The 24,622-nt window shown below is 40.2% G+C and overlaps 2 protein-coding genes and 1 long non-coding RNA gene across 3 annotated transcripts; 1 reads left to right on the forward strand and 2 right to left on the reverse strand.

The window, feature by feature from the left end:
• The first annotated feature begins 220 nt into the window (after positions 1–220).
• On the forward strand, positions 221–2,422 carry LOC113086340 (uncharacterized). Its single transcript, XR_003284762.1, has 4 exons — positions 221–493; positions 1,322–1,422; positions 1,554–1,696; positions 1,912–2,422. It is a non-coding gene; the product is annotated as an uncharacterized LOC113086340 (long non-coding RNA).
• Positions 2,423–6,766: 4,344 nt separating this feature from the next.
• LOC113086089 (zinc finger CCHC domain-containing protein 8-like) lies at positions 6,767–12,742 on the reverse strand. Its single transcript, XM_026255321.1, has 14 exons — positions 12,560–12,742; positions 12,188–12,230; positions 12,033–12,107; positions 11,847–11,952; positions 11,693–11,770; positions 11,520–11,623; positions 11,360–11,425; positions 11,227–11,287; positions 11,025–11,152; positions 10,693–10,829; positions 10,501–10,610; positions 10,305–10,391; positions 10,121–10,217; positions 6,767–7,564 (listed from the first exon to the last, which is right to left on the reverse strand). Exons 1-14 carry the CDS (start codon positions 12,696–12,698, stop codon positions 6,963–6,965), a joined length of 1,833 nt encoding a protein of 610 aa, XP_026111106.1. The 5' UTR covers positions 12,699–12,742; the 3' UTR covers positions 6,767–6,962.
• A 1,116-nt stretch (positions 12,743–13,858) lies between these two features.
• Positions 13,859–20,334, reverse strand: LOC113086194 (arginine/serine-rich coiled-coil protein 2). The gene is made up of 10 exons (XM_026255353.1): positions 20,198–20,334; positions 19,921–20,002; positions 19,209–19,249; positions 17,240–17,382; positions 17,026–17,157; positions 16,815–16,934; positions 15,761–15,837; positions 15,429–15,682; positions 14,719–14,817; positions 13,859–14,509 (listed from the first exon to the last, which is right to left on the reverse strand). The coding sequence occupies exons 1-10, from the start codon at positions 20,201–20,203 to the stop codon at positions 14,336–14,338; spliced, it is 1,128 nt and encodes a 375-aa protein (XP_026111138.1). The 5' UTR covers positions 20,204–20,334; the 3' UTR covers positions 13,859–14,335.
• Positions 20,335–24,622: the final 4,288 nt, after the last annotated feature.

Here is a 24,622-nt window from a genome sequence, read left to right on the forward strand (position 1 = left end):
GCTAATGTATCGAGTCAAAATAGGGCCATATATATCTGCAAAATAAAACAATGTTTTGCAAACAAAAAATATGTTTTGCAAATAAAAAAAATATGTTTTGCAAATAAAAATAGAGTATTGAGGAAAAAAAATGCTTTTTTGCAAGTAAAAAAAAAAATAATTGCAAAAGAAAAGTTTACCACAAGAGAAAAAATTTAGTTTAGCAAAGTAAAACTTCAGCAGCAATGACTTTGCAACAGATTCCCCTTTGCGCTGCTCCTTTAAATCCGCGTTTCAGTCATCCGTGCCTCTGCGGTGCAAGCTTTCCTTTGCGCTTCATTTTTTCTTTGCGCCTCGCTTTGTGTCACTGATTTGACGTGGGGGAGGGGTCAAGAGGTTGAGGTGTGTACAAGGGATGAATCCGCGTCCTTCTCGTTACGTCATCAGCGCGAGCCCCAGACCGAGTGGATCGATCGAAATGGAGGAGCAGAGACATGCGGGTGATGGATCACAGGTATGTGTTATTGATCGCTTTCTTCAAGTTCGCTAGATAGACCGATAACTATATGTAACTATGTGTATCAACGCGTTTGCTCAAGTTAAGTAAGTTAGAGATCAATTAATGCGGGTTGCGTCGGCGGCTGTACATTTCTCTCAATATGCACACCTTTCACGTTGTTTTATAATTAATAAATAACTATTATTATTCTCCACGCCCTAGTTGTATTATGGACTATAAACGATGCCAAAGGTGTCTCTCAAAATATACTGTAAACAAAAAACAAATACAAAACAAATGCCTTGTATGTGTAAACATAATTTGAAATAAACCTCTTTTTGATTCCGAACAAGTTTATTTATATACAGTAGTTCACATCCCTATAGACTATGTTTAAAAGCTGTGATGTTTATGATACATTGTTAATGCACTTATTCTAGATCAGTTGTGTGAAACTCAATTCCTGGAGGGCCACAGCTCTGCACAGTTTAGCTCAAACCAGCTCCAACCCACACCTGTTTGGAGGTTTCTAGTAATCCTGAAGATCTTGATTAGCTGAATCAGATGTGTTTGATTGGGGTTTGAGCTAAACTGTGCAGAGCTGTGGCCCTCCAGGAACTGAGTTTAAAACACCTGATCCAGATAATCCTATATGATGTTGTGATGACCTATTTAACAGAGAGAATATTCTGATGTCTGTACAGCTGCACAGAATTGAATAGGTCTTCTGACCCAAAGCCTTGGTCAGATTCAGTCAGCTCAGGGTCAGCAGCAGCAGCCTCCTGCTTCAAATTCATAAAACCTTTATTTCTACGCACAGTTTACATATTTATGTTTTTTCAGGTGGAGGAAGAAGAAACTGATCACTCTGCATGGTATGATCAAATTATTAACTGTGGTTTTATTGGGGCCGTTAAACCTGAGAACAAAGAGGCCATAATAAGGTCAGAAAAAGTCTTCTAACTTCTTTACATTTGAAACCTTGCAAACGGTTTTAATTTTGCTGCCTACCAGATATATGGATTAGCCACAACACTGTCTATATTATGCAATAATTTTCTGGTTCTTTTTCCAGATCAATTTTGCTTCATGCAACTCTACGTTTGGTCCCTTTGTTGAAGCAAATCTGAAAAGGTCTTGAAGTCTACAATCCTGGAAAACCATTCAGGACTTTGCCACCAGTTCTTTTTCCCTGATGTGGTGGATGATGATGATAAGGTATCAGTAACTGGAAAAAAAAAATATGCCTATATCTTGTATTTCATTTTAGGAATGTTATAGATAGGAAAATTATTATTTGCCAATTTAAAGAATAATTGTCAAACACTTGTTCCTTACAAAAAAAATAATAGTAGAAAATGGTAATAAAGTAGCTTTTTTGCATGTGCATATGTACCTGAAAATGGATGATTGTTTTTCTTTTTTTCCCACAGGCTGATGCAGACTTCATCATGCAGAACATTCTTCCGAAAATGTCGGAGAAGGGATCAGTACAAGAGACTTATGAAACCGCTATAATCAACTTTCTGCAAGACTTTCTCCAAGAAATTGAAAGCTGTGTTATGTATGAACTGACAGAGTTGATTTAGTATAAATATTGTAAAAAAAAACCACAAATTAATGTTAAAATGTAATTGATTTAATTCAGACAATATCAACCCCATCCAAGCCATTCAATTTGACAACGGTTTAAACTGAATTTAAAATTATACTAAAGGTATGGAATTGTACATGTTCAGGAAAATAAAAACTTTTATACATTGGTAAATGTTCTTATGGTTTTGAAATTTACTGTGTATGTGTAGAGAACACAACGTGTTACATAATGTAAAATTGTATATCTTAATGAATGTGTTAAGAGAACACAAGTTGTTATACTAGCCATTTTCTGCTTTAAATATAGCCAATACAGAAAATAAAACAAGCATGCAATGTCACCTTAAATTTGTTTTTTATTGACTTGGATGTTAATTTGCTTGTAAATGTATCATTTGGTAACAAGTCATTTCAATGATTGATTTAGTGTCAATTAAGAATGAAGCAGCACAAAATTTAAAACTAAATAATGGTCTCTTCCATAGTTTTGAGAGTGTGAGGTTGGGTTAAAAAAAGTGTGAATTTGGGCCTTAAGTTCTTCAGTAAGGGGCATTCGACTGGAGGAACTACAATTCCTGTCCACGGCTGGTCAGAGATACTGTCTGTGTCCCAGTCGCCGTCTTGTGCAATCTGTTAAAAGTTGGTAATAGTTTATGGACATTGGGGCAATATCTTGCATGAAAACATTACATTAAAAGACACAAATTCTTAAAATACCTCAGATGGGACTGGAGGAGTGATAGGGTTTTGCAGGAGTCCAATTTCCCACAACTGGTCTGGGCTTCGATTACTCTGTGTGGAGAGGATGGTTATTCCACCCACTAGTAAAGGAGCCAAGGCTGGCTTAGAGACGAGGTAGGAACACAAACTGACAACAAAAGAGGTGCAAAAAGCCTCTACAGGCCCACCTCAATCAAATAAAAGAGATTATGATGTTCAGTGAAAGCTCTCCACACATAATAGCCTATGTGTTCCTCAAATAATTTTACTTCAAAACCCCGTTAAATACCACCCTCTGGCCGGTCTGAAGTATCTGTTATTAATAATATAGGAGTCTAATAATAATAATAACAAGAAAGCGATCAATAACACATACCTGTGATCCATCACCCGCATGTCTCTGCTCCTCCATTTCGATCGATCCACTCGGTCTGGGGCTCGCGCTGATGACGTAACGAGAAGGACGCGCCTTCATCCCTTGTACACACCTCAACCTCTTGACCCCTCCCCCACGTCAAATCAGTGACACAAAGCGAGGCGCAAAGAAAAAATGAAGCGCAAAGGAAAGCTTGCACCGCAGAGGCACGGATGACTGAAACGCGGATTTAAAGGAGCAGCGCAAAGGGGAATCTGTTGCAAAGTCATTGCTGCTGAAGTTTTACTTTGCTAAACTTAATTTTTTCTCTTGTGGTAAACTTTTCTTTTGCAATTATTTTTTTTTTTACTTGCAAAAAAGCATTTTTTTTCCTCAATACTCTATTTTTATTTGCAAAACATATTTTATTTTTGCAAAACATATTTTTTGTTTGCAAAACATTGTTTTATTTTGCAGATATATATGGCCCTATTTTGACTCCATACTAATGCCTGCATACAGACCGCTCATTAAAGTCGCCAAACCAGTTCACAAACAGATTAAAGTGTGGCCAGAAGGATCATCAGAGGTTCTTCAAGACTGCTTCAACACAACTGACTGGGACATGTTTAAGCAGGCTGCCACATGCAATAACACCACTGACCTCCAGGAGTACTCAGAGAATGTCACTGCCTACATCAACAAGTGTATTGATGATGTAACGGTCACAAAAACTATCACTGTCCAGGCCAACCAGAAGCTGTGGATGACAGGGGAGGTCTACAGACTCCTGAAGACACGCAATGCTGCCTTCAGAGCTGGAGATGAGGTGGGCCTGAGAACAGCTAGGGCCAACCTGTCCCGTGGCATCAGAGAGGCTAAGAGACAGCACTCCAGGAGGATAGCTCATCAGTTCAGTGACAGCAGAGACACTAGGAACCTGTGGCAGGGGATACAGACCATTAATGACTATAAGCCCCCACCATGGACCTGTGACAACAACACCTCTCTGCTGAATGAGCTGAACACCTTCTTCGCTCGCTTTGAGCAACAAAACAGCACCACTGCACAGAAGACTCCACCTCCTCCCGGCGACCAGGTGATGACTCTGACCCCAGACAGCGTGAGGAGATCCTTCAGCAGGACCAATGCACGCAAAGCTCCGGGTCCTGACAACATCCCTGGGCATGTACTGAAAGACTGTGCAGCAGAACTCACTGATGTCTTCACAGACATTTTTAACATCTCACTGAGTCAGGCTGTTGTTCCCACATGTTTTAAAACTACCACTATCATCCCAGTCCAGAAGAAGCCATCTCCATCCTGCTTCAATGACTACCGTCCTGTTGCACTTACTCCCATCCTCATGAAGTGTTTTGAACGGCTACTCATGCACCACATCAAGTCTGCCCTCCCCCCATCCCTGGACCCCTTCCAGGTTGCATATCGGTCCAACCGGTCGACTGATGATGCCATCTCCGCTACCCTCCACTCAGCACTCACACATCTGGAAAAAAAGGACTCTTATGTCAGAATGCTGTTCATAGACTTCAGTTCAGCATTCAACACAATCATCCCTCAACAGCTCATTTGCAAACTGAGTCAGCTGGGGCTCAACACTTCGCTGTGCAACTGGCTGTTGGACTTTCTGACTAGAAGACCTCAGGTAGTACGGGTCGGCAGCAACACATCTAGCACCATCACACTGAACACTGGGGCCCCCCAAGGATGTGTGCTGAGCCCCCTCCTCTTCACTCTGTTGACCCATGACTGCACACCGTCACACAGCTCCAACCTCTTCATTAAGTTTGCAGATGACACGACTCTGGTGGGTCTCATTAGCAACAAAGATGAGACAAACTACAGGAGTGAGGTGAGCCGCCTGGCTGGGTGGTGCAGTGACAACAATCTCTCTCTGAACGTGGAGAAGACGAAAGGAGATTGTTGTTGACTTCAGGAGAGCACACACTCAGCAAGTTCCTCTGACCATCAATGGTGTGACTTTGGAGAGAGTGAGCAGCACCAAGTTCCTGGGTGTGCACATCACAGAGGACCTCTCCTGGACTGAAAACACAGCAGCACTGGCCAAGAAATCACAACAGCGTCTCTACTTCCTCTGCAAACTGAGGAGAGCCAGAGCCCCGCCCCCCATCATGTACACCTTCTACAGAGGCACCATCGAGAGCATCCTGTCGAGCTGCATCACTGTGTGGTATGGCGCCTGCAACACGTCCTGCCGAAAGACTCTGCAACACATAGTCAGAGCAGCTGAGAAGATCATTGGTGTCTCTCTCCCCTTCCTCCAGGACATTTATGGAACCGGTCTCACTCGAAAAGCCCTCTGCATCACAGGTGATCCCACCCACCGGTCACACAGCCTCTTCAGCCTGCTGCCATCAGGGAGGAGACTGCGGAGTCTCCAGGCCAGGACCAGCAGACTGAAGGACAGCTTCATCCACCAGGCTGTCAGGAAGCTGAACTCACTCCCGAACCTGCCCCCCCTCCCCTCTTCTTCCCCAGGCACCACTGAACTATGACCCCCCCCCCCACTAATTATATGATGACATGCACAAGTCACTTGTGCAGCATTGGTCTGCTCACTCACCGCTCACTACCTCATTCGGCATGGAACTACCTCATCAGTCAGTTAAATAAGTGCTCTTGGTCACTTGTCACTTTAATCAGACTTAAGATATTTTTAATAAGTGATTTTTTTGCACTAAAAAATCTTTTAACTGCACTGTTGTTCACTTCATTGATTTGCACTATATCTGTCATTTACCTTGCGCTGATTTATTTAACTTTATTTTTAACTTTTATTTTTATTATATGTCTTTTTTTTATAATTCCCTTATTGTATAATTGTATCTACATTTTATATTTGATCTAGTTATTTTTTTAGGCTTTAATGTTAATGTTATCTGTATGCACCGGGGTCTGAGAGTAACGCAATTTCGATTCTCTGTATGTATGTACTGTACATGTGGAAATTGACAATAAAGCAGACTTGAACTTGAACTTGAATTAATTGCTTATTTTGAAATATTTCTATTTTTTTGTATTTTCTTTTTCACTTTAATTTTAGTTTAAAAAAATTACTTTGTTGTCGTGTTTTTGTAATTTTTATTCTTTTTTTAATGACCATATAAGTTTCAGTGCTAGTTTATTTAGTTGTAGCTATTATTTCAATTTAAACTAAATGAATGTTGCATTTAAATATAATAAACATTTATTTCAGTTAGTTTTTCAAAGAAAGGCATTTTAATGGTTTTAGTGAAGGATAGTAACACTGCTCTCTAGAGTGTAATTACATATTAGTAATAACTAACCTCTTTTTTGTGCTTTATTTTTATAAAGCAGCTTTACACTGAGTTTATAGAAAAGTCACATTATATTGACTATTATCTGTTGTTATGCCCCCAGAGAGCAAGCTAAAGGTGAGAATAAAGTGACAATATTTCAGGTATTACAAATTGGCACAAAATAATCACTTATAATTCGATAATATATAAAGTTACATTTCTGTGAAATGCCTTTCTCCACAGACTTTCATTGTAAATGTATTATAGTAAACAGGTTTTTGTCATTTTGAACTCTGAACATTTCTATAACACCAGTTTTAATCATGTTAAAACTTTTAATTCAGTGAGAATTCTATAAAAGTCATCATGCCGTGAGATTACAGAAAACAGAAGAAACATTCCCTAGGCAAATCACATGATGGCGGTAAAAAAGATACAAAGTAGCACCAAAGTAGAACTACATTTAAAAGGACTGTGATTAGAGAAAAGCAGTAAAAACACACAGCTTCCATCACTTCTTGTTCCGGGTCTGACTCCTCGGGGAGTCTCTCAGTAAATCTCGAATCTTGAGGTAAACCCCCGTGGCTTCAGCCACCTCTGTGAACTCCGGCGTGTCCTCAAACGGAATGATTCCCGCAGCGAACCGGCTCCGGTGAGGGACGAGACTCACTTTAGTCACGGCAGGCTCGTCCTCTGGTGTGTTCGTCTGAGGAGCGTCTGGAGCTTCATGATCACTGCACTCCCCGTAAACTTCAGACAGGACAGAGATGTCCCTCATCTCTGCTTGCAGATCGATGGCACCCTGCTCCGGTCCTTCGGTCCTCTCCTCCTGACAGATGTCGGGTGGAGACGGCGTGCTCCCGAGTGATGTGACCATGGTGGAGGAGCTCGGGACGGGGCTCTCCGGAAGCCTCTGCTGCTGCTCCAGACTCCGCCCATCCTCAGACTCCTCCCCTCGCACAGGATTGGCTGGGGACCCGTGTGTGGGAGGAGTCAGCGGTGGAGTGTCCCTGAGGACGGGTGGTGTGGGCGGAGGCGTTCCCGGCGGGAGAGGAGCAGCAGAGCCGGGAGGGAGCTGGAACCCATCGGATCTTACCTCAGACACCTGGTGCTCTGCAGGAGGACACACACTACATCATCATAAACGGTTTGTTTTCTCAGTGATGCAGTACAGTTTGAGCACGCTCCTGGAGCGCTCTGAACGCTCTCTAGCATCTTACCACCAACGATCAATCAGTGATCTGTTAAAGAGACAGCAGCCTTATAAACACCTGCTGCCTGTCACTGAACTGAATGGCTTCGGTCACTTTAACTTCAGGATTAATCTATACTTTATTTGTGCAAAAATTAACAAAAACTATGCAGTGTTTTAAACTTTTAAACTACAATTTCTGTACATGAAATTTGCTCAGGTGTATTTATTTATGCTGTTGCTAATTGATTATGGAAGAATTATTGGGTCAGAATATAAACTAAAAGTCTTAAACCAAAACTAAAAATCTAAATTTGAAACTTTTATTTAGGATTGGCCATTATCTGTTTAGGGTGGGGCACTTGGTCATTTAGCCATTCAGGATTTAGGATTGGGCATTTGAGGATTGAGGTGTGTATGCAAATTAGGAGGCGTGGCCCAAATACTGGAGGCTGGTTTGAAATGGCTGGTGCGCAGAGGCACCTTATGGACAGCAGAGGGAGCTCCCAGTGCTAAGGAGTAGAGTCCTGCACGGGTTCGGGTACAATTTGGCTGAAATGGGTGAAAAATATCCAACTGTGTCGGATACGGGTCGGGTCGGACACAGGGAAACACGGGTTCAAAACAGTCACGTTCAAACTTAAAAATAGGCCTACCCTCCACTTTAAAAAAAATTAAAAATCACCACTGCGCGAACGGCTGCATGAGTCATAGTTAACAGACGTTAAGATCAGTTAAGATCAGCCAGCTGTTTTTTTTTTTCTGTTGTTTTTGTTTTCCGTTCATATATATATATATATATATATATATATATATATATATATATATATATATATATATACATACATATATATACATACAGAATCTAAATTAAAATGTGTTTGATTTAAGCCTATTTTAAAATTTGTGTTATAAAATTATATTGCGCATAACGCGATCGTTATAAAGGTGTTTAAACAACAATACACTTCCACTTGCATGTATTTGACAATCGGAATATCAGATATTTCATTCCATAGCTAACACATTTGTGAATATGGGCCTAATCTAGGCTATCCAGGGTTGTTGTTTTTTTGACTTTGTGCAGCTCATTTACATGCGCGCTCTGGCGCAGATCCGCCTCTCGCGATGCTCAGCTGTGAAGGATTAATAAATGGGTGCGTTCGACTTGAAGCACAACCTCAGACGGTGGTATGATTCGCTCTTTTGTTGTTCTGTTTTCTTTCAGGATCAAAAATACAACAAATGAAAGCGTTTATCTGTATTTCCGACTGTTGAGAACTATGCATTTATAAATCAGTCAATTTTGTATTTTATTATGAGATATTTTATTCTTATGTGATCAGTGACTGATGGACCAAAGAGCACGTATTTCGACATTTGCAGTAAAAAAGTGAAATATAAATTCTCAGAAAATGCATTTAATACCAGTATATTGAAACGTCTGTTTATAAAGCCTACTCCATTAAAGCTGCGGTGGGGAACATTTGACGCTCTAGCGGTTAATAAACAGAACTGCTTGCGTCTTGCGGAAGAACATTGTAGCCGGAACTACTTACTTGAACACAAACAAAGTTACGGACCGCAGCTCTGATTGGTTGTTTTTTTACCGGGAGCGATGGAGTTTCTGCAAATGGCAATAGGACACTGGGAGGAGCCAGAGGAGCTTGATTTTTTCACAGATTATCCGTCTCATATTCTACTGTCAAGACATAATGACAGGTTTAACAAATATGTAAAAAATATATTTTTACAAAAGTTCCCTACAGCACCTTTAATAAAGGAGTCCAGACATTGGAAAATATCAGTCCACATGCGTTTTATATTTAATATGAGGAAAATAGACATGCACGCATGCGTGATACAAAAAAATATTTAAATTTTAGGTAGCAAAATATTTTTTAGTAATTCTGTCAATTACACTAAGGTTATTTCATTGTCTGCTATATATTTGCTTCTTATTTATTAAAATATGGGCAACTGATAGATAAAACATTGATCAAAATTAAGATACAATGTATAAAAAACTAATATATTTTAAAGAGAGTTTTCCATAAATAACTTCTGTATGACCTGGCAAAAAAATTCGAAAAAAGTGTGTCTAATGTGATTTGCTTAACTGATTTGATTTCGGGTGCAGGTCGGGTGTCGGTTCTATTTTAAGCGGGTCGGGTGCGGATTTTAATTAGTGCTGCTGTCGGAAAACGGGTCGGATGCGGTTTTAAACACTGCGGGTTCGGGCGGGTGCGGATTTACAAAATCGGACCCGTGCAGCTCTCTGCTAAGGAGCACACTGTAATGAAACCAAACGGAGCAGGTGAGCAGCTTGAGCGAGGACTGTGTGAGAACTTCAACTTAATGACAGCTTTATAACACTTGTGGCCTCAAACACAGTCACCAGTGAAAGGAGTGCATCAGAAGGGAGTGTGCACACATCATTTGCACGTCTAGCCAGCATCACAGCTGCGGTTGTGTACCTGACTCGATCTCCACGTTCTCTGGACTCGATCGGTGTTTCTTCGTCTCCTGGGCTGTGGATTCAGACTCATGCCGTCTCTTACTGCAGCTGGAGCCCTGCTCATATTAACAAGCTCATTAACTGTTCAGAAAACATGAATATCGCAATCAACTAAAAACAATCGATTCGACGGATGCTTTTACCGTCGGAGAGCTACTGTTTAAAAAAGCAGCAAAGTTTTGCTTCCACTGCCGAGGCTGCATCGGGACAGAGCCGAAAGACCTGTAGTCCTGTCAGTGATGAAACACACATTACAGTTTCGTCTGTTGTTGTTCTTATGATTTCTGTTGTTGATCCTAATCACAGAATCAGCTGTAGTAAGAGCGCATGTTCACTCACGTCTCTAACGTTGACTGCTGCAGAACAATTGAAGCCGGGGAAGTCCACCAGCTTGGAGACATCGTAAGAGATCTTTTGGCTGAGGTTATCTTCGTCCTCATTGTTCGATCCTTGCAGAGACACAGGTTATCGTCTCTGAATCATGCTAATGTCAGGGTCTGAACCCTACGACTGAGGGACTCTGACTCTTACCATCGTAGAGCGTCAGGCCGGAGACCTCCATCTCTGCCTCCTTCAGCCATCCGGGAGGATAGCCCAGCTCCCTCATGCGATAGACGAACGGAGGAAGAGTGTTTGAGGAGATCCCCAGAGCCTCCAGGAGCTCCTGACTACACACAAATCACCACTGATCTCCAATCACATTTCAGTTTTATTTAAACAATCTCTAACGGACATCGCCGGGAATGAGACCACCTGTCATATTACGTGCTTTTATAATGAAACCAACTTTTAAGGCACGCTCCTGTGTCTAAATGTTTGCTTTTTATTAAAAGCTGAAAGATTTGAAGAAGTGTGACGCGGACCTGAGTGTTCCTGGCTTGTACTTCGCGAAGCGCTCCTCGATCTCCTCTGCGTGGTAGCGCTGGTTGCTCGGACTGATGTTCTGCGAGAACTCCTTCCTCTTGTCACTGATCCGAGCCATGTCTTTGGGCTTGAACAGTCAGAGACACACTGATCAGTAAGTATTGCACAGAAACATGTTGATCAGTAAGTAGAGAGCGGCACCTGTGGACAGTCTCGCAGCTGATGGTCCTCAGAGCTGCAGTTAAAACAGCACGGTCTCGGCCTGTGAAGACAACACCGTCTCACAACACCATAAACACATCAACACTGCTGCTATGGTGAACTCTCGCTGTACCTCTTCACCGCTGTCTGCACCTCTTGGCCCTCAAGAGCGATGATCTGGCCAAAGATCTGCTGATATCTTTACAAAAGTGATTCAGGAGCAGTAATGCATACAGACGTGAATCAAACAGACTTAAGCATTGTCTAGAGCGAGTGCTAAGCGTTCAGGATACTTGGGAACCTCCCATCCGTCGGTCAGCTGAGGGTTTTCATTCAGCAGCGGCTGGCCAAGTCTGTCAACACAGAAGCTGGTGAAGTACAGAACACTCCCGATCACCTACGAACCAGAACAAGAGGTACAGGTTTAGTGTGGTGACTGTGTCAGAATAACGTCTGCAGAACTCACACTGAAGGCGTTCTTCATGTGCTTGGAGTCACTGGAAGACTTCACTTTGTAGCTCTCCTCCATCACGAAGCCTGCGTGCTGTGAACACAAACAGCAGCGTGTGACGCACTGATGAAGACGGATGTAAGAGACGTCAGTGAGCGTGAACACCTACATGAGGCTTGAGATGAAGAGCAGAGGCTTCTGGATCACTGCTACACTCTTCTAGCTTCTTCTGGACAAGACAGCAGATGAAGTCCTCCATCTCTCTCCGACACTGCCTAAACACACACACACACAATGTTACAGTCACAGACACACACACACACACACAGAGAGAGAGAGAGACACACACACAAACCTGGAAATGATGTTGTTTCCATAATTGATTTGACACAGTGGTCCATCGGTGCTGGAGTCTCCTATGTTGATCCTCCTGAACACAGATGGTCAGTAACGGTGAATGAAAGACCAGTCTAAACACACTCTGACATGAGCTGCTGACTCTTTACTCACGCGGGACGACTCAGTAGGTGTAACTTCCTCTTCAGATCCTCATGTGGGTCAGACTTAAGGCACAAACTTATAAAGAGTCAGGTCTGGTGTTTGATCATTAGAAACAGATGACACTAAAGACTGTTTAACCCTGAACAGATATGATATATCATCAGCAGAATGAGAAAGGTTGGAGTTTCAGTAAACATTCTTTATTTATTGCTGATTAAAACATTACAAAAACAGCATAACAAGTGTTATGGATTAAATACCATAATATGAATAACTTCTGTGCTGCTGGTGCACACTGAATCCTATTTCTATCGCGACTCTAATGAGCTATGTTTCTCTGCATGCGCTTGTGGTGAAAGTGTCGCGTGATTATAAGGATATTCTCCTCCTTGAGACGCGCGGCAGTTTCTAATGTGTCCCGCAGCCGCTCCTCGTCCTCGTCCTCGACGCCCGCGCGCTCCGACGCGTCCTCCTCGAACTGAGCGAACAGCTCGCGGTCCCCGAGCTCCACCGCAGACATGTTTGACGCAGCGTGCGATGCGCACGGCTAGAACAAATCCTGTGACGCACGGATGCGTGTCCGCTGATTGGCTCGGAACCCGGAAGTAACGTCCGTTTGAACCTGTAAACAAACACTTAATAGCTAGCTAAAGCGGTCTGATTCACTGTTCCTCCAGAGATGTATCTGACTCTGGATATAAACCCTCATCTAGTTCAGTGTTTTAACACGTTTTTTTTCATGACCTCCTCTCATAAAACACGATTCGCTTCTCGTGTCTCATAAACAACTCGTTTAATGGCACTCAGAATTTACTTGGACCAGCTCAAAACAGCTAAGACTAGCAGTGATCTTAGACTGGTTTTAGGTTTTTTTTTTTTTGGCGGATAAGAAAACACGAATTTCATCGTCCTTCAGTTCAATTCAATAATTTCTTTGTGTTCTGGTTTGACTGTACAATTAATGCAAATATATTTCAAAACAGACATAAAAAAAAAAAAACTTTACAAAAGGTTTTCTTTGAGACTGTCTTAATATAAAACCAAAACAACTTGGATTTTAATTAGAATAAATACTGTCAGGCAACTATACTATCTGTAAAATATATAGCCTATATACATTAAAATAAAACGCAAGCATTTAATAATCAGTCAAGGTGTTTTTCATTGGTGTGTAGTTGACCTTCCACTGGAACACTCATAACAACCATTTCTAATCATTAATTTTAGTATGCATATTTCCCCAGGTAGTTTAAAAAAGAAGTAGATCAGCCTAGGCTTAACTCACCGATTAAGGATCGTAAGATCATAGTTATATAGAGACGATGACTACGATGTAGATCATAACATACTTCTACAAAGACTGGAAGACTTGTAGGACGTCCATGACATGTGGAGTCCCTCAAGGCTCAATCCTGGGACCGTTCATGTTTAGACTGTATATGCTCCCACTGAGATAAATGAGAAATATCAAATTCCCTTTCACAGTTATGCTGATAACACACAGATTTACCAAGCCTTATCTCTTAAGGACTTAAATGTTTTGTTTCCAGTCAAGACTTGTTCATGCCTTTTAATGTATGATTACTTTTTATAAATCACTAAAAGGCCTAGAACCTTAGTACATTGCAGTTATGGGTTTAGGTTTGCAGATACGAACCTAACAATGTTTTTCTATGTTGAATAATTTTATTGTTCGAAATGTAAAATGGTGTTGCTCTATTTTTTTGGTTGAAACTGATGTCAAACTTGCATCTTTAATATATTTACGTAGTAACGATTTTATTAAAAGCACTACAGCATTCACAATATATCATAGACCCTGGTACGTCTCGGTCAGTGATATATCAGGAATCACTAGCTTTAGACAGGTTCAATACAAACACAGTGAAATATACAATCCTGTTTCCCAAAATCCAAACAAAAGCTTTACAATATTAAACACAATTTTCAGAGTCCAAGCAACGCTATATGCTTGAGCAATCAACTGTATTTACAGGTGAGTTTTCAGAACGGATTAAAGGACAGACTGGATGAATCATACATGCAAGCTAATGCACCAGCATTCTCTACAAGCAGGTACAAATCAGCTTTACAGCGGCCAGAGTTTACAGAAATGAGAAGCTCAGACACTGAATGTTCAGAGAGCATCCATGCCCTTCAGGAAAACGAGGAGGAGAACCCAAGGCCCATTCCTCTCTGCGTGTGTGTCTGTGAACGGGCCATCTCATACTGGACGTCCAGATTACGAAACATCTCTTCCTGCTGCTGCAACGTTCTGAGTCCTTCTTCATTAGTAGCTCCTGATGAGCAACCTTCTTCTTCTTCTTCACCCTACGGTGAACACAACAGGGTCATCAGCATCCACCAAGACACTCAAAACATCCATGTTACTTGCAATAAAATATAAAAACTGGATGAAAAGCAAACTAAACAAAAATGAGGAATGTTGCCTTGAACATAACATTGACATAACTGGAAATAAAAACAAGCGAAAAATAAAATACAATTTTGAATAAAAAGTAGAAAAGGATAAATCTTACTTTGATGCCCATAAGTTTGCGAAATTTCACATTTTGGTCTTTATTGCCAAAATTTAGCTTCTCCCAGAGCTCAGCTGTTTGAGACTTCTTGTTTGTGTCCTGCAACATAAACACACATTAATGCTGAACATCTTAAGACACATATAAGACACATAAGAACGAGAGCCAGCTAGTACTGCGAAATCTCTTATCAAGGACAAAATGAGCACTAAAGAGTATTCTTCTGATGCCTTATGGTTTCTGTTTGGTTTGATTGGTCATAAAGCTTGGTGTGAAGATGATCGGAACCAGTTTTGGTAAAAACTGTATGAATTGTTTAGAAGGGGTTCACGTGATTTTGACAAGAATTTAGTTTGTCACGGGAACACATTGAGCTTGTGTCACGTTTTGAATAAACCCAAACGCACAGGTGAGCTGTCGGTGGCGCTGGAGGATCAGAGTTAGAAAATCCAAATTTGCTCTGGTTAATGTTCAGACCATCCTCTATCAGTTTTCCAAATTTCATAACGTTCCCATAAACTGTTCTATGGGCTGCTACAGACTCGAGAGCAGAGGAACAGGAGGAGGATTAGTACATACAGCAAACAGACACATACCTGTCATATTACATGTTATAATGTACAGAACAATTGATCCTCGTGATATAAGCAGGTATCGTATAACTCGGCAACACAATTAATTATATTATCAGTGGCTGTGCTCGTCCTCACCCCTTCTTTCTTCCCCTGCCACAACTTCTTCCTCTTCTTCTCCTGCTCTGCAAACTTCATGGGGTTCACCGCTGAGGGATTGTAGAAGCTTGGCACAGCGATGCCCGTCTCTGCCAGTGTTTTGGCCTGAAGCGCTGCCATCTGAGCGGCCATCGCGATCTGAGGAGTGACCTGTGTGCCGGACGCCAGCAGCGCTGCCACGTTCAGACCAGGACTGGGTGCAGAGACCGGATCACACGAGAGAGGAGCTGCTGCTGCTGGGGAACCAGACATCCATCAGAGAGATGAAGTGTGGAGATCAGATGAAGATCTGTGCTGATGAACTACTGTACCTGCTGCGCTCTCCTGTAGACGCTTCTCCAACAGCTCCTTCTCTTTCTGCTCCTGAAGCTTCTTAGCTCTCTCCAACCTGAGAGTGAGAGGAGAGTATAAACACATGGCTTCTCATCGACCAGAAGAGTTCAGCTGTGGTCTAAATCAGAGCTTGATTAGGGCTGCAGGACAGATCCAAATTAAACTAGCCTCGTGTGATACTTATCATCTGCGATAATATCATAATAGTTGTTTTAATGATATGCGAGCTGACATTATCAGTGAAAGACCGAAAGGCTATTTGTGTGCTGAAGCGGATTAATTAAAAAACTAAAAGTGCTTTTAAATGTATATTTTTCAACAATACACCTGAAAATCGATACAAATATGAGCTACAAATTTTAAATTGATCAAATCTGATCTAGATTAGAAACGACTCATGCTGCATCTTTATTGGGACGGTGATTAAAATACATTGGCTTCCTCCAGCTGTGAACAGAAAGAGATTCACTTCCATTATTCATTTGTTTGACTTGGGCTTTGTTTTTACATTTCAGTTTCACACAGAAATGTGCAGCATTTTGTCTGAGAAATAATAAAAAGACACTGTTTAATTTATAATTTTTCTTAAATTTAAAAAAACAATATTGTGTCGTGAATTGTTTCACAGTTGAATGAATCGTTACATCATCTCTATTATATAGTTATGTAATATTACACACACAACAGTGCCATTTTTTCTAAATATCAGCATAATAACAAGAAGTCAATAGTGAGTGAGTTACATTTTAGACAGAATAGTGTCTGTCTTTATTTCTGTTTCACCAATGAAAATTGATCCAAACAACCCAAGCATGTGAAAGCATCACACAAAGGCGTTTCGTTACTGAATGAATTCGTTTTTGAATGAATCATTTGAGTCAAGTGTTCAAAGATGCATTTATAAAGACATGCTTGATTTGGGAGTGAAATAGAGTTCGTAAACTAAAATGTTATGATATTTAGCCGACTAAAACTGTACATCAAGTCAGTCAAGCTAAATGGCACAAATGTATAGCAGCTTCTGCGCTGTACCTTCTGGCTAACGCCTCCTGAGCATCCATGGCTGTGTTTCTGCCCCTGAAGGTCACCGGGCTCACTGACCGACTCAGACTCTTCCTCCGGGCTTTCTCCGCCCTCTTCTTCTTCTTCTCCCTAGACAAAATGACACCATCTCACAGTTTTATCACAACCTGCACTGCCATTCAGCTTCATCAAAGTGCCGAGCACACAGTGTTGCTGTGACCTGCTCTGGCTGCGGCTCCTGCTGCGGTGTCTGTGTTTGCTCCTGGAGTTAGAGCGAGACTTCGCCCGTCTCTTCTTCTCACGACTCCTCGACCTCGACCTCTTTTTGTCCCAGTTTCGGTTGTGATGTCGCCTACAGTGAGATAGCAGCTGACATCTAAGCACTCTAAACCTGAGTGGTAGCATGGATTCAGCTGAAGTGCTGACGGAAATACCTTTCCCTGGAGCGTGACCGTGACGGGCTCTTCGCTCGGGAGGACTTCTTGTCTTTTCGTCGATGGCGCTCCTCCGTGTCTTTATCGGACGTCTCCAGATGATCCTCTGATCCGCTCTGACATCGCAGAGCTTTCTTCCGTGCCTGTTTTAAGAAGAATTGGTCTCTTTCAGGAAAATAGTGCAATAAAGAGAGTTAGTAAGTTGGTTTGAGAACAAACTAATTTAAAAATAATAATAATTCTGACAAGAAAAACTGTTTTTAAACCTATGCCAACTTCCAACAGCGTGTAAGGTTACATTTAAAACATATGAGTGTTTTTAACCAGCACATTTAGATTCAGTCCATGCCCCCGGCCCTTTCTTCTTTCTCTGTTTCTCTCACACACGACCGCTCACAAGTCTGGGATCAGAAGGATTCAGATCAGAGTGTCTTCTGCTCATCAAGACTCCAGTTATTTGTTTATTAATGTTTTTCTTTTTTAGAATACATTAAAATCTGATGTATTTCTGTGATGCTCCGCTGTATTCTCAGCATCATTCCTCCAGTCATCAGTGTCACATGATCTTCAGAAATCAGAATAATATGATGATTTACTATCAGAGCTGAAACTGTTCTGCTGCTTCAGAATCTTTTGGAAACGGTGATACTTTTTTCAGAATTATTTGATGAATGAAAGGATTTATTTAAAATAGAAATCTGTTCTAACACTCTACAGTTCAGAAGTCTGGGGTCAGTACATTTTTCTTCTCTTTTTTAAAGAAATTCAAACTTTTATTCAGCAAGGATGTGTTAAATTGTTAAGCAAAGATTTATATTTTAAAATAAATGGTGTTCTTTTTAACTTTTTATTCATCAAACAATCCATAATATTTGTCAGCACAACTGTTGATAACTCTAATAATAAATCAGTATATTAAAATGATTTCTGAAGATCATGTGACACTTTATACTGTAGTAATGATGGAAATTCAGCTTTGCTTCACAGAAATTATATTTTAAAGGATATTAAAATAGAAACTATTATTTTATATTGTTATACAATGTTTGCAAGATTACTGATTATTTTCTGTATTTCTGATCAAATAAATGCAGCCTTGAGCAGAAGAGACTTCTTTAAAAACATCAGTCTCACTGACCCCTAACCTTTGAACTACAGTGCGTTCAAACATAAATGTGAACATGAAATCAAAATGAACCCCATTTACTTGCACATTCCTGGTCTTGAGCTACTCGACTTAACGGTTCAAAACATATTCCCAATGTAATTAACGCACAAATGTAGTTTTTGTCATTATTACAGGCTATATTAAAATAAAAATACTTCAGAAACATAAATCGTGAAATGTGAAGAACACTTTCTGAATGCACTGGAGGTGTCTTGGTTCCCAGTTCAGAGGCTCAACATATTCTCACATTTCTGAAGAAAGCTCTTGGTGTGTGCAACGTCACGGTTTTAAACAGACTTCACGACTGTGCAAATCTGCATGCATTCACATCAGAAACAGACGCTCGTTTTCTAAACTGCAATTCTGCAGGTGTCTACAAAAAAAAGGCAGTAACTGGGGTTGTGAAACAAAATGGTTTTGTTTAATAAGCAAATAAGTTTAAATGACTGATAGTTACCTGTCCAGGTAGTAGGCATATAATTTTGCTATCTGTCAGCAGCGTCTTCTGTTGTCTCTTCGTGCATTAGCACGCTGAGTGTAATTTATTATAGAAATGTTATCATATGATCTAAAATACAGAACGTTAAAAAAGCTCCCAAACAGACATTTCTCTCCCTCTGTAATCTATATTTAATAAACTCAAGATGACATGCAGTTGTGAGTATATCTGCTCTCAGTCTGGCATCTAATCTGCATACTTACCCAGCTCTAAAACTAGACATGCCAGCTGTAAAGCTACTGGTGATGATGTGACCAGATTAATATAGGTCTACATGACATCGATGCACTAAAGTTAGTTACCTCTTTGCTTCCGCCGTGACTGTGTCTGTGCCTCTTGTCTCCTAGAAGACAGAAAGACACAAATTAATAATTGATTGATGCACTGACAGATTCATATTGCCTCCATTCGCCGTTATTTTTTGTGCACAAAGATGTATTTTTAAGTTGCTTACGGCTTTAACAGCTCTGTTCCCAACCACTAACAACCAATAAAAAAAAATAACACACACACACATATATATATATATATATATATATATATATATATATATATATATATATAATAGACTTTTCTAACTGAAAGAGGTTCAGATGATGACATTGCCTGCGTTACATGGAAATAAGAAATAACCTGGATTTGTGTATTTAAAAAGACAAAAGGCTTCCAAAGACATCATAATGCATGACTAAATAACTTACTGATGAAATATTGAAAGTGTACGAGTTCATCAGTGGTTCATGCAATGGTGACGTCCTGAGAAAACACTGTGTGATCAATAAATGAGTAAATGTAGTCTGATTTAGAGTTTTAAATTTAATTTAATCTAAATACAGCAGGTAAGGTCTCACCAATCATTCAACTTCGCCCAAGTGAGAAGACTTTTTAATTTCGCATGTCAAGTGATTGTTTACATAGCTGTAAACTAAGAATAGTTAGGAAGACGTAGGCGATGGTTTTTGTAATGAGAACGACTGCGACATGCTCGTTCTTTGTGAACCTGGTCTAGCCCACCTGACTTCCGCTTCCGGTCGGCCGATCTCGATCTGGACCGATGTTTGGAGTTCCGTCGCTCCTCATCGGTGTCCTCGGGCCCCTGATGGGACACAATCACAGTCACTCCGAGAGTTACAGGAGGTTATCGAGTGTTAGCCACTAGCGTTAGCTCTCTCAGAGTCAGAACTGCTGGCCTAAGACTGTTATTCTCCGAGCGCAGAACTACTGTGTGAGGAATTGCATGCTTCTGTCGAATATAACCCGCACCAGACAATAATCAAACACAAATACTTGCCTCCATGATGAGAGTAAACAAAGGATCTCTCTGTGGTTCGTAGCAGAACTCGAGCTCCTGTCAGCCGTTTCTCCTGCGGCGGAGCAGTGCCCGGATGTTCTTCTTCTTCTCCTCCTCCTGAATCTCGCGGGACGCTGCAACCGCACAGCGCCCCCTGCGGCCGGGCGGACTGACTTTTTCTACTTATATTTCCTCGGCGGTCGGCATCAATCACCTTCTGCTCTGGAGTGTGTATCAGAAAATAGGTTTACAAACTACATCACCCGTTCTCCCTCCTTTATCCCGACACACAGACGCACTCCTCATCCCTGACCTGCCTTGCCTTGCCTTATAATAAGAATAAGAACAGCAATAAGAAGAACAATCTCTAATGAAACGCTTCTAATTCTTCAGCTACAACATATACATTTCCGATCCAAACTAAATTCTCCTTTAGATTCTTCCCATTCTCTCAACTCTCCTGCAATACTGCCTTAGTGGGATGTGGATTATTATGCCCTTGTAAACCTGCCCAATAGTTAGCCAACAGCTTCCTTCTCAACTCCAGTGGCGATGCCCCATTACATATTCTCAGTGCCTGTTCCTGGACTACATCTCACTTTTTCAACTGCAATTTAGCTGCAGACCCAAATACTACACTACCGTAATCTAAGACAGACCATATTAGAGCCACATTTATTATTTTCAGTGATAATCTGCTTGCACTCCATTCCCTTACCCTCAAACATTCTTGCACTTTTCCTCTATTTTCGTGATATGATCTGCAAATGTTAGTCATGAATACAAATTAATTCATAGAAATGTAAAACTTCCAACCCTCTTTAAGTCTCTTCCATATATTTGTCACAATGTCCCAACCTCCCTTTATCTTCTAGAACTTTCCCAAATACATAAGTGATCATAATAATAATAAAGCGCAACGGACTTATAACATTCCCTTGAGGTGTGCCATTTTCAGCTGCATATTGATTTGGTTCTGACTATTTCATCACAAGAATTTCCTCCAGCTAGTCCTCTTTGCTTGGTGTACTGTTCTTCTAACTACTTCTTGAGCCTTCTTGGATAAAATGCTGCAAATTCTGTATTATTTTAAGTATTCTGAAAGCTTTATTTATATCTCTAATTATTCACACCTTCATTCCAATCTATATGGAGGTCCCATCCTAATGAACATTGCACATCCTTTTCCACCCTCTTCATAATTCCTATCTTTCCAAACTACTGTGCATCACATAATCCAAATTTGGTTTCAGCCAAGTTTCCTGAATATACACCACATCTGGTCTCTCATCTGGCTCATTAATACAATATTTAAACTCCTGTCCATTGGCCAAAAAGCTCCTGGCATTCCACTGTAAAATTTAACCATTATTGTTATTACCTACTTGACTTGACTGATTAGTAACTTAACCTTAACCTCTGCTGTACTATTTATCACACCTGCTATGAATGTTATCAATTCTGTTTTGTTTTTTCTTCACATAGATTCCTATCGTCCACTGAAAGCCACATTGTGGGCACCACCAAAGTTACAACACTTGCTTTAGTCATGGTCCCCACCACATCTTGCACATCTTCTCTGCCTATTACAGTTTTTTCCCAATATGACCAAACCTTTATCAATTAAAGCATCTCATTGGTTTTGGCATGTGCAACCTCACTGTGTAACTTATAAATCCCCCCAAAACACTTTATCCGCATAATCTTATATTAATGTTTAGAAAATAAACAAAACAGGTTTTCACATCATATTAACAAGAAAAAATAAAGTGTGCAAAATTTTATAACAAAAAGCCTTAAAAACTAATTTGAAGAGGAATTTAAAAAATCTAGATTGTAATGGGATTCTGTTTACAGATCATTTAGAAGCTTCCTCTGAATGTTTAATGGTAACAGTTAATAAGATTAAGGGTTGACTTTAGTAAAAATGTCACAGTCTCATTAACTTTTCAATTATGGAAGAGGGACCATGCTTTAAAAAAAGTGGTTAAATCAGGGTTAGCTCATGATAGAAAGACATTTCAGCACTTACGTAATAAAGTAGTAAAGTAATTGAGAAAAGCAAACTTTTGTATTGATCCTATAGATGATGCAAAGGGGAATAGTAGAGAAGTATGGGAGAATATCAATAGAGTGCAAAAGAAAAATAATAAAAACGATAAAGGTATTGAATTACAGGTTCATGGAAGTTTAATTCAAGATAAGCATTAAATTGTTAATTTATTTAATATTTTTTTATAGACTTCATTCAAGATTTAACACAGGGATTTGGTTTGAGAAGTAAGGATGTTATATCACCAAATCCTGATCTTACTGTTTTTAATATTTCTGAAGTATCTGAGCCCTATATAATAAAAATTAAGCCAGCTTAAGAGTTCTAGGGTCAAACATGTTTTTGATTCTGACTCTTTATTTGTTAAAAAGTATGCAAATGTTCTTAGTACACCTATAACTCATCTGGTTAATTTGTCAATAAAACAATGTCATTTTCCAAGTGCCTGGAAGTCAGCATTAATAGCACTTATATTTAAGACTGGTGATACTATAGACCTATCAGTATTCTACCCATTGTTTCTAAAGTTGTTTTGCATCTAGGACATTTTTTATTACATCATATCCAGTTTGGATCACTATACGGAGACAGAACACTGTTATTTCGTTAAACAAATTAAATCCATTCTTGATAGGGGAAGTATTGTTGGTGCTGTCTTCCTTGATTTTAAACAGGCTTTATACATTAATGATCTGCCTACAGTTTGTCCATAGGTCCAGGTTCAGATGTGTAAGCTGCCCATGCCACACACACTCATGCGACCCATCAGAGATGCAGGCTTCTGAACTGAGCGCTGATAACAACTGTAGTGTATTTTCTTCTGCCATGGATCTGAGGAATCACTGTCTCAAGGTTCTGTTTCCAGAAGAAAGATTTTATTTTCAAGAGAAAATAAAACTGAGAAAGCTCTGCAGAACAGTCTGTCGAGTCTGTGTCGGTTCTCTATTTTCTACACTGCTTCTGAAGGCGTGCCCATGTTCAATACATTTCATACATATGGTTCTGTTTATCAACTCTTTTACCTTATATGGCTGTCTCCAGCTTGCTTATAGGATGTAGAATTTATTTGAAGTGAAATGATATATATTCATATATTTTGTCTTATGTCAAATAGGGTGTGCAGATGCAACATATACTATACCTCTGTACTCTCTGCACAGTCCATTCTCATGCAGGCCTCTACATACAGTCAAATGCATGATTATAACAGTAGAATAACTTGATACATAAATGGCTAGATTCACATTGATAATGCCTGATTAGTTTACATATTGACCAATAAAAATCTTCCACACTACTTGGGTTGTCCTTGTCCTCTTTAGTCCGGATTGTCATGATCCGGGTTCCTCCTTTCTCTGTCCCCCTCTTGTGGTTATCCTGCACACTCTTTCTCTACACCATCACTTTAACTTCATTAGTCCCAACTGTTCCCACTTACCCAATCCTTCCACCTGTTTCCCCTTTTCACTGACACCTGCGCTTCTGGATCATGTTCAGATATGGCTTCATTTTTGACCTATAGAGTTTTAGCTGGCAACGGCGAATGGCACGGTGGATTGTGTTCCATGAAATCCAAAATGAGCCAAAATTTGGCATAACATTTTAAAATGTCTCATTTTCAACATTTGATATATTATCTATATTCAATTGTGAATAAAATATAAGTTTTTGAGATTTGTACATTATTCCATCCCTTTTTTACTCACAATTTGTACAGTGTCCCAACTTTTTTGGAATCAGGTTTATACTTATGCTAAGACAAAAGAACAAGCTGCTATCAAACTAACTGCTGCATTGAACAAAGTCTAAGACTGGCTTTTTCATTCTTGCCTTACTCTTAATGTGAGTAAACCTGTGAGCAGTTCAAGGAGAGGTAATAAATGTTGTTGAGGAATATAAATAATTGGGTATGATTATAGATTCTAACTTAATAAAAAAAAAGAAGAAAAGAAACATTAAAAAGGTCTCTAAAAGTACAAGAGCAAGCTTAATGATCTTCAGGAATATTAGGCACCAATTACCTGTGGCTGATGCTAAACTCTTTATGCATACAATTATCCTCTCTCATTTATCTTACTGTGCTGTTGGTCTCATATAAGTATAACTACATTTAAACCATTATATTGGGTACTGGAGGAGCGTATGGTCTCCGTGGACCAGGTGAACGGGCTGACGATGAGTTTCTCTGGGAGTACAGCTTCAGGCTCTTCAGGGCTTTCCTCAGGTGTGTAACAACGGGATAAGGCGTCAGCCTTGACATACTTGGATCCGGGTCGATAGGAAATTGTGAAGTTAAAGTGGGTTAAGAGTAAGGCCCAACACGCTTGTCTGGGGTTAAGTCTCTTAGCCATCTGCAGATACTCCAGATTCTT

The sequence above is a fragment of the Carassius auratus genome, chromosome 5 (assembly GCF_003368295.1).
Source record: "Carassius auratus strain Wakin chromosome 5, ASM336829v1, whole genome shotgun sequence".
Lineage (NCBI taxonomy): Eukaryota > Metazoa > Chordata > Actinopteri > Cypriniformes > Cyprinidae > Carassius > Carassius auratus.

What these genes read in the sequence shown, in the direction of transcription:
- LOC113086194 (XM_026255353.1), bottom strand. An exon ending in CAGGAGGCGTTAGCCAGAAG is followed by an intron (nt 15,838 to 16,814) that starts GTACAGCGCAGA and finishes TCTCACTCTCAG; the next exon opens with GTTGGAGAGAGCTAAGAAGC. An exon ending in GCAAACTTATGGGCATCAAA is followed by an intron (nt 14,510 to 14,718) that starts GTAAGATTTATC and finishes TGTTCACCGTAG; the next exon opens with GGTGAAGAAGAAGAAGAAGG.
- LOC113086089 (XM_026255321.1), bottom strand. Translation starts at nt 12,698, where the DNA reads ATGTCTGCGGTGGAGCTCGGGGACCGCGAGCTGTTCGCTCAGTTCGAG. An exon ending in CGCGCGTCTCAAGGAGGAGA is followed by an intron (nt 12,231 to 12,559) that starts ATATCCTTATAA and finishes AGTCTGACCCAC; the next exon opens with ATGAGGATCTGAAGAGGAAG. An exon ending in GACGGATGGGAGGTTCCCAA is followed by an intron (nt 11,426 to 11,519) that starts GTATCCTGAACG and finishes ACTTTTGTAAAG; the next exon opens with ATATCAGCAGATCTTTGGCC.